This window comes from Rhamphochromis longiceps, linkage group LG5, assembly GCF_057381845.1.
Source record: "Rhamphochromis longiceps isolate RC_006_pf linkage group LG5, R_longiceps_female_GT1.1, whole genome shotgun sequence".
NCBI lineage: Eukaryota > Metazoa > Chordata > Actinopteri > Cichliformes > Cichlidae > Rhamphochromis > Rhamphochromis longiceps.
Window position 1 is genome coordinate 5,148,642 of NC_140561.1, and position 9,477 is coordinate 5,158,118.

General features: G+C 41.2%; 2 protein-coding genes across 4 annotated transcripts in view; both read right to left on the minus strand.

The window, feature by feature from the left end:
* The window catches only part of lhfpl4a (LHFPL tetraspan subfamily member 4a), a 31,197-nt gene extending 26,049 nt beyond the window's left edge, over nucleotides 1-5,148 (minus strand). For all 3 annotated transcript variants that reach the window (XM_085405507.1, XM_085405506.1, XM_085405504.1), the window contains exon 1: nucleotides 4,038-5,148. In XM_085405507.1, coding sequence (XP_085261633.1) covers nucleotides 4,038-4,443 — 406 coding nt within the window. In that variant the 5' untranslated portion in view covers nucleotides 4,444-5,148. The remainder of the gene's footprint in view (nucleotides 1-4,037) is intronic.
* The window catches only part of LOC146669067 (uncharacterized), a 576,742-nt gene that overhangs the window by 282,114 nt on the left and 285,151 nt on the right, over nucleotides 1-9,477 (minus strand). The window lies entirely within an intron of this gene.

The window sequence follows — 9,477 nt, forward strand, 5'->3', positions numbered from 1 at the left end:
TATTCCAGTTAAGGCCTCCACCCTTGTGTCTTTAAGTTTAAATGCATTAGAGTCTTGTCACTGTGTGGAGTAAAATTAGTTTCAGCTGTTTCTTGTTATCCCGGTGTTTCCCTTATTGGACCTTTACATTGATAGTTTTTTCATCACCCTAAAACAAATGATTTGCTTTCAATCTGGCTCTTTGCCTTTGGGTCCTCGCACTTGCTACACCCGACAACTTATGACAGGTCTCCCCATCTCCTCTTTGTTGGTGTGGTCTTTTTGTGCTGTGAAGCATTTTGAGCAGGACCAGCCTCTCTGGGCTGCCACAGCTCTGCACTGTCCACAGCCAACTAAAGCCCTATTGCAGAACTGCACCGCAGAGCTAATCAAACCATTATCTGCACGCTGCCCCAGAGTCTTCGGCTCAACTCCAGTCCCATCAGGATATCACAGACACATAGGAATATGCCCTTCATTTTCTGAAAGCAAGAGGAAAGAAACTTCTTCCACTAGTAAAGGTTAGAGGAGATGGAACAAACAACGATGAGTTTGAATGCTTTGTAAAATGCAAATAAATAAAATGCAATGAATTTATATTTTGGTCATACTAAAACATGGAGAATATATGTCAAAAAAGATAAAATGCAATAGATTTTTTTTTTAATTTGATGGAAGCAACAGGTCTAAAAAAAAAAGTGTTTTATTTTTTACTTCATCAGCCACAAACTTGTTTTCACTTAGTGAAAGGTTTGAATTTCAGGCAGGCCAGTTCAGCATTGTCTTGCTGAAATATGAAGGCCTTGTGTGGCTCGAAAACCTCTATATACAAATTATATAAAATTCAAATTTGTCTGACTACAGAGTCGTTTTCCTACTTTTCCTCCGTTTATTTTAAACACTGTGGGCCGGAGGCGATGGTAGCATTCCTGGATGTTTTGTTCACGTATGGCTTCTTCTTGCATGATAGAGCTTTAACCTGCATTTGTGGATGAAATGGTGAGCTGTGTTCACATACAATTGTCAGAATCATGCCTGTTGTTTACAATTTCATACTGAACATTATTCTCAAATTGTACCACAATTTGTTTATGCATTTCTCTTTTTTTGCAGAACCTTTGCTCGTGTACTTGTGAGAAACACTGCCTCTCTAAAATGCTTTTTAAATAAAACAATTATCTGCAATATCTTCCTCCAGCTGTACCCGTTTTACACACTTTTGTTGTCCCGTCCCAAGTTTTTTGAGACCTTTTGCTACCATTAAATTCAAAACAAGGTAATGTTTTTCTTAAAATGATAAAATAATTAACTTATTAAATAGAAGACCTTCTGTGTCAGGAAAAAATTGGGGTTTATGACTTGATTATTTGCAAATCACTGCATTCTGTTGTTATTTTACTAAATATCCCAGTGTAACATCCAGCTCTTGTAGTAATGACACATTTAGTCAGATTGGGGTACTGGTGATGATTTGGGTTCCCTGGTGTGATGTTGTCCCCGTTTTCTTTGTGGTTAACTTTAAGGAATTAATGAAGAAAAGCAATGTGCCGAAGTCCATGTAAGTCAAAAGAGAAAATGAGGTCAGACTAAGTCATTAACTTAAAGAAAAGTCGTAATAAATTAAAAAGAAGAATAAACCAAACTCACCTTATCCATGAGTGAGAGTGTGCAGTCCTTATGTAATGTGTGCCAACTTGGCACAAGGAGCAAAGAAACTTAGGAACCAATCAGCAATGAAAAAAAAGATGAGGAAATGAGGTGGTGAAGTGTGGGTGGGGGCTACAAGGCAACAGGGCTGACTGCTGCATCAACACAAATACAGTGACTATTGACAAAGATGAGTATGTCCTTTACCACGGTGGACCTTTAGTATATGTTGCAGTTAATAAGTTATCATGAGCAGGATATATCATTTCTTATGGCTAAGCAAGCTCTTCAAAGTCACACTGTTTAAACGGCACCAACAGAAATGTCTTTGAAGCTGTGTGAATATTTCGTTTCCAAGAAGAAACTGTTTCCATAGTTTTATCCTGCTTTTTTGTGGATCCAGGTAGTGCTGGAAAACAGTCTATGCTTACAAAAGGTCCCAAGTCCATTGCAATATGTAGCCCTGGCTCCAGCTCCCAAATAGGATGAATAACTGAGCCAGCAATATCTCCTCCCAGTTAATGTCAGTGCTTCCAGACCAATTCACAAACATACTCTTCCCCAAACACACACACCACACTAGACTCCATGTTTTCATAAAAAACACACACATGCATAGAAATTCAGACTTTTAAAAACTAAGGTGAGGAGTTCTGAAATAATGATGCAATCATGCAACAAGAGTATCAACAAAAGCCAAACCTTCAACACAACTATCACCGCTATCAACACTCACTGAATTTTTAAACCCATTTGAGAGCAGTTTCAGGTGCATCACGTCTAGTTAGTGGTTTTTTTATGATTAGGAATCTTCTAGGGGATTCTTGATGTTACTGAGCATGTGGGACACACTTGTAGACGCCACCTGAAGTGACACAATCTGTTCAACAATCTGTGATGGGAGAGCCTTTTAAAGCTCACACAAAGAGTTGTAACCGAGATAGCAAACACCTCTGGGTCTAATCTGGCTCCTTTTGGAAGTTGACACTTGGTTATAGTTTAGTGAATGTTGAATGGGCCAAGTATGGCTAAATAGTCATGAGCAAGGCTCAAGAGAGATTATTGTTGTCTGGGCCACATTTGGCTAAAATGCCACAACACACCCAGCATCTGGTGGGCATGAGAGGAAGTCAATCAGCCAACGTCAATGGCCAAAGCCAAATGTGGCCCATAACAAACTGCAGATCAAATTTAGGCCAGACTTGGTATCAAGTGTTTCACATACAGCAATGCTGTGACTCAACAAAGCACCACTCCAAGCCAGATCATAGGCTGTATATAAATGTCATACTTTCCATTTGGAGCCTCAGCGCTCGAGTATTGGCCACTATCATGTTTTTTTGTTTGGGACCAGAATTGAACATATTTGGATGAAGGAGTGGGGTTCTAACTTTATCATATAAAGCTAGGATCTTTAAACAGCTGATACTTCTATTTTATTCACAAAACCTGAAGCACAAACTTCTAGGATGATCTGAACCACACACCATTAATTAATTAATTAATTAATAAAGCATATATCAATCAGAGCAGCCATGACCTTAACTCCAGTATTTAAATAGTTGAAAATTATTAGGAAATTAGGAAAGTGAATATTATCCATCGAGTCCTAAACTGTGCTTTTAAAACCAGGCAGTAAAAATGCTTTTTAAAGCATTTTTAAAAATAGGAGTCAATACGCACTCAATCGCTTTTGGAGGCAGCTTCAAGTGCCAATTAGAAGAACTGTAGTTTTTGGCTCTCTGTTTCATTTTCCAATCCTGGAGGTCACAGAAAAAAAATGATCAGCCACTGACAAAACTGAAAAGCTTCATCAGCTTAATGTGAAGAAGAAAAAACACTTTGTACTGCACTCAGCACTGATGGGAAAGACTCCGTGTAACCCTCTCAAGTCAGCTGTATGTTTGTTCTGGTTTTGTATATATATATGAATGAATGAATGTAGTGAAGATATATTATTGAAATGCATGATTTGTAGATCACACATAATGTTGGCTAATCTTGTAGATATAACCAACATAGAAGCTGTGATCTTTGATTCAATGCTGCTGAAGGCATTTCATTATCATAATTCCATATAATTACACTGACACATTATTTTAACGAGCCTTATGTAAAACAGGATGATAGGGTTCTTGAGGAAAGACCCAATAATAGCCAAAGGCTAAGATGAAGAAATTATTTTAACTCTGAAGGGATGATCTCTATTCTATGTGACCTCCTCCAAGCGTTCATTCTGCTGCACTCATTCTGTTGAGGACCTGGTGACACTTTTTGACAACGACACAAAGGGTGGGTAACACAGGAGGACCCCGTTCTCCTCAAGCTGCCCCTACCCCACGCCAAAAAGCCTGGGAAGACTCAAATTCCCCCTCTACCTCAAAACACACCAAAGTGTCTTCCATCCATACCGCATAGCAGCTGCATCCAGGCGCAGATCTTGTAGACCGTGGCAGTGTTGCAGAAGAAGAAGAGGGCGAAGCAGCCGATGCAGGTGATGATGAGCACCATGGACATCAGCACGAAGAATGAGGCCGCCTTAAAGGCTCCTGACGGGATGGAGCCGAATTCGTAGAAGCTGCCCTGGCACGAGAATTCCCGGTTGGAGTTCCCGTTACCCACGCAGTAGTGGAACAAACCGAAGTAGCCGGCTTGAGGTGTGTTGACGCTGTCGCCAATCCAATAAGGCTGGAAGAACACCACCACGTTAATGATGGCCAAGCAGATGGTGAATATGGCCCACAGGACCCCGATGGCCCTGGAGTTGCGCATATAGTTGTCATGGTAGATTTTGGAGGCTTCTTGCGAAGGCAGCATTTTTCTTTCCCACCCCCCAAACCCTCCTCACCCACCGTACACAACAGCGCGCCAACCTGCTATTTCTTCTTTTCTCGAACTAACTTCTTAATCCGCAAGTACAAAGGATGAAAATAAATGTCTATTCTATTGAAAATCTCGGGAACAATTGTGCCCGCATACAGTGGCTGTTCCCTTCTGCATCCAGATCCTGCTTTTTTCCTTTCTTTTTTGTTTTAGTCTCACATCCACACGCCCCACTCCTCCTTCCGTTTTCCTTAGCTCTGATCAGTCACTCAGTCAGCGGTGAAACGTGATTCGGCTAACGGGAAAAGGCTCCCCTCTTCTCCGCTTTTCTCAGTGTGTAGAGAGCGGACGGCCGAGCTCACAGAGCGAAACGCTTTGGCCACGGATGCGCATCATTTCAGCGCTTCTCGGGCTTCTCGTATCCGCTCTGCTGCGCATCCAGACCAGGATGTTCGAGCAAAAATAACACAATTAAACTAAAACAAAAACGCTTCAAAACGATGCGTGACAGCAGTAACTTTCACCGAGCTGATGAGGAAGCTTTCTGAACATCAGCAGAGATCCAGAAGAAATACAGAAAGACACTCGTGCAGCTTCTGACATGCTGCACGAAGAAAACTCGCCAGAACACAAAGAAACCCTTACACCCCAAGTGTACGCTGATGGACAAATCAGTGCTCCAACACCGCTGCACACACTGACAACCTCATGACTGTGGTTTTGGATATTCACTTCCTCTCCTCGCTCCCTTGTCTCTCTGCTCTCTCTCTCTACAGCCAAAAGCACACACGCATCACTAATCAAATAAGTGCTGACATTAATAAAGGGCACAAGATGTAAACATTTCTTACAGCGAAGAAAGACATTTGCAGCTCTCTGCTGTAACCAGCTCTGCCCAGGAACTTTCCTACAAACAAAGCTAGATTGCCAACCCAGCGGATCGAGGCTCCCGAGAGTGTGATGTTTCTCGTGGTTTCATTCAAAATATCTGAAAATTAACTCCTATATCAATTAACAGAAAATGAAGATCTCCATTAATGTTCAAGACCCGTTTAATCTATTGAAGACTTCCCCTCCTGATAGAAGCAAAAGCAATCATTTTAAACATGACCACTTATTTTGATAGTTCAAAGGACACATCTAAGCTACCTAAACTGGGTTTAAGGTTTTAATGTTCTTTCCCAGTTTTATCTACTGCACCTACTAGAGGAATGAAATGTAGCCAATATAAAGGTAGTCATCGGTTGTATTTTGGTAGTGGCCATAATAACAGAGCTGGTAGTTTTCATCTTGTGTGTGAGTGATCATTGCAGATCATGGTCCCTGTGGGAACTACTCCAGTACTTATACAGAGATATGACAGCTGTGCGAAATACAGTCACCAAATTTAACAGGTTCATATTTGAACTCAAACTTACGGCTGGCTTAAAAAGGGACTAGTGTGAGTGTCCAAGCTGATAGAACAGAGACAAATAGGCATTTCAAAAAAAGTTTATTGGTTTTCCAATGAAATAAATAAATAAATATAATTTTAGACCCATGAAACTATTTAGCTAAAAATATGACCAAGAGCCATTTAAAATACATTTAAGTCAGGTGCAGGAAAAATAGAGGGTGATCAGGCCCTTAAGATGCAAAGAAGATAAAGTAAGACATGTGTCGCGCCTGGCGTAGCAGACGTGTGGAATGGAGATAAAGACCCAAGATGCGGACTGCTAAGTAGTGAGTGAGCTTTATTAACAAAAGGTGAAATACAGCACAACAGGAAGGGGGGCGAGGAACAGAACAGAAAATACTCAAAACTGGGAAAACTAAAACTTAACAAAGCCAGAACACGAATGAGGGTACCTTGCAGTGAGAATCACCAGGAAGCCGGAGGCACAAACACAGAATAACGGAGGGGAATAACGCAGACGAACCAGCAACTATACTAAGACAGAAGACACGACTAAAATACACTCAGAGAACACAGGGAGATTACACACAGGTGGGGAACACAGCTGGGAGTGATTAACGTGACGAGACAAGGGAGGCAAACTGAAAACACTCACATAAGACGCAGACCTTCACAATAAAACAGGAAACACATACTCGCAATGACACAACACACAGACTTCACACAGACTGGGGAACACAGAACATAGGAACATAAAACGTGAACAGAGAATGTACAAGAACCCCAAAATAACCAAAACCACAGAATAATAATAACATAAACACAGAGTCGCAGACTCCGGATCCTGACAACATGACTGTTCAAACTAGCTATCCAAGATGCAACAGAGTGGTAAAAACAAATAACTGAATTGCAAAATACAAAATTTACCAACACTGTTACCAAATGTCTTGATGCATGCTCAATCATGGAAATCCCAAAAGTTTTTTTTGTTCATCTGGGAGAAACGTTTCGTCACTCATCCAAGTGAGTGATGTGAGTGACCGTTGACCACTGATCATTGATCAATGGTCTTTGATCAATGGCCATGAGCACCATTCACAGAGAGTTGGGGAATGGCTGCAATCACAGCATTGTAAGATGGTGAAAGATATACTCTTAGGCCCCCTTCTCAATTCAGAGATGGTCTTTCCCTTTTCTTGATTCCCCGCCAGCGTTCCTCCCTCTCCAGGATGTGTACATCCTCATTATTGAAAGACTGTCCACTGGCCTGTAGGTGTGAATAGACATCTAAACGCTACGTCCAGATGAACAGAATCAGCTTTTTGGGAGTGTTACCAAATGGATGTTTGTGGATTCCACCACTGACGCAAAGGTTATGTGGGCATTAATGACCGTCAGAGTTAACTTTCAGCTTGGAGGAGACAGTGATCACAACTGAGTGTTTCAAGGTTTATTTACAAGTGGTAAGAAAAAGAGAGAAGGGCACTACAGGTGAACTCAGGTGGTGTTTGTAGAGAAGGGGCAACTGTTAGACGTGGCTGGACTGATTCAGAGAATTGCAACAGCTGAGAGAGTTGGCAAACTGTGTTCTTACTTGTGGTGCAGATGAACAGAGCTTGAGAGAGGTGCCGGTGGGCAGGTAGAGATCTGAGGTGAGTGGCTGGGAATCAATGGAGAGCAGGCAGGGGCGTTATGTGGCAGGTAGAGCCTTGAATCCACAGGGAGTGTTGGACTGTGAGAGTGATGAAAGTGTATTTCTAGTTGTGAACTCTTGAATCCTTAAGGGAACACAGGTTGATTTTCTAAAGGGTGGGAATCAGACTTCAGGCAAGGAACTGGGAGACTGGGTTACAAGAGAAAGCACAAAAAAACTAACTCTAGACTTGAGAGAGCCAAGTTACCACCACTGTGGACAAACCAACTGTGAGAGAATGGAAGATATACAGCCACAATGTATATATGTACACAGCATGTGTGAAAGTCAAGCCCAGAAAGTGCAGCTTGTACCAAGGGTGGAACATGGACCTGCCCAGCTCTCCACCTTAAAGAATAGAGAAAACACAGATGAACTCAACACCTGGCCAGATGCTGATAGACTGGGAAAAACTGGTATTAATGGTATAACTTAAATTTCTTCATAATATGACTTTAGATAATAAGGTTTGACTAGTTTATTAATTTTATTAAGCAGAACATTAAATAGAGCATAAGGAAAACTGTTGATTAAAACATGGCTCATGCAGTGTATGAAAGTGGGCCGATTACATTTGCCTTCATATCTGCACATCAAGTGGTCATTGCCTGTCTGGCTAAAACTGACTGCTGGATTTGACTTTTACAATCTTCCACATAGATTAATGTCACCACAGTATCATGTCCCCTGAAGAACAAAGCAGTTCTAAGACTAAAGAGACAGATCATGCCAACGTAACTGCCATGAGGATTCAGGTATAAGATAAACTACACAGACTGTGTCAGCTCAGCTGGGTTCAATTCTTAATTCCAGGAATGTCTTTTGAAGTGCATTCTTCATGCTGTCTGTTGCAAGAACTGCTGTTCAGAAACGGGTGCATTCAGTCATGCTCTGAAAAGACACCCCAACGTCACCCCGTGAAGTATAAATGCCCTGTCCTACTCTGCATACTGTCTGTGTGCAAAAGAACTTGTATACAACGTTTAGTTCCACCACAGGAAACTGTGAAGTCTAAACAATGTCACTTAAATTATGTTCTTTTAGTCAGTGTCATTTGGGTAGAAACAACCTCTGACCATGGTAGGCTAGTGCTTCTTATCTCTGCTGCAGGCTACAAACTCCAAGATACATAAGTCACTATCAGCACAACAAATCCTACTTAATCAATGGAGGATGAGAAACAATCTGGGTAACATAGACTCCAAGATGTGACTAGAACAGAAATGTATGGTATCATTAAAGAAAATATCTCAAAGCACTTTGATCATGTTAGCATTTGGGCTCCTACCATACTTCTTCTTCTTTTTACAGTCTGTACCCTATTTGGATAAGAAAGCCACAGACTAAGTTTTCTGGTAATTCAAGGGGGCTTGACTGTAGGGTTTAAACAAAAATACATTATTTTTAAGCCACGTTATTTGTCAGATGAATATATTTGTGCTCCAAAAGGCACCAATGCAGTTGAGAAGTATAGTTCAATAACTTGAATTAGCAGAGGTGAGGCTGAGCAGGCAGCTACAATCAGTGTGGCAATGCCCCTTTAAGCTTTATCAGTAATAAATGTAGTAAAGGGCAATCTATTGGAATTAACTTGCTTTGGCAGCTAGCTCAAGTGGACATTAAAGGACACACACACACACACACACACACACACACACACACACACACACACACACACACACACACGTTACAGGGTCTTTCCCTGTCATGTTTTCCCTGTGCCTGCATGGGTGTCCTCCAGTTACTCCATTCCAAAGAAATGCATGTTAGGTTACCTGGTAATTCTAAGTTGACCATCGATTGGCGGTAGATAACGTGCTTGGTGAATAAAACATTGTATGAAAATATAGTTAAAATGTCACTTGCAGCAAAAAATGCTTTAGTCAGTAAGACTAAAAAATTACATTATATTTACAGAGATCATGTAAACAAAGCA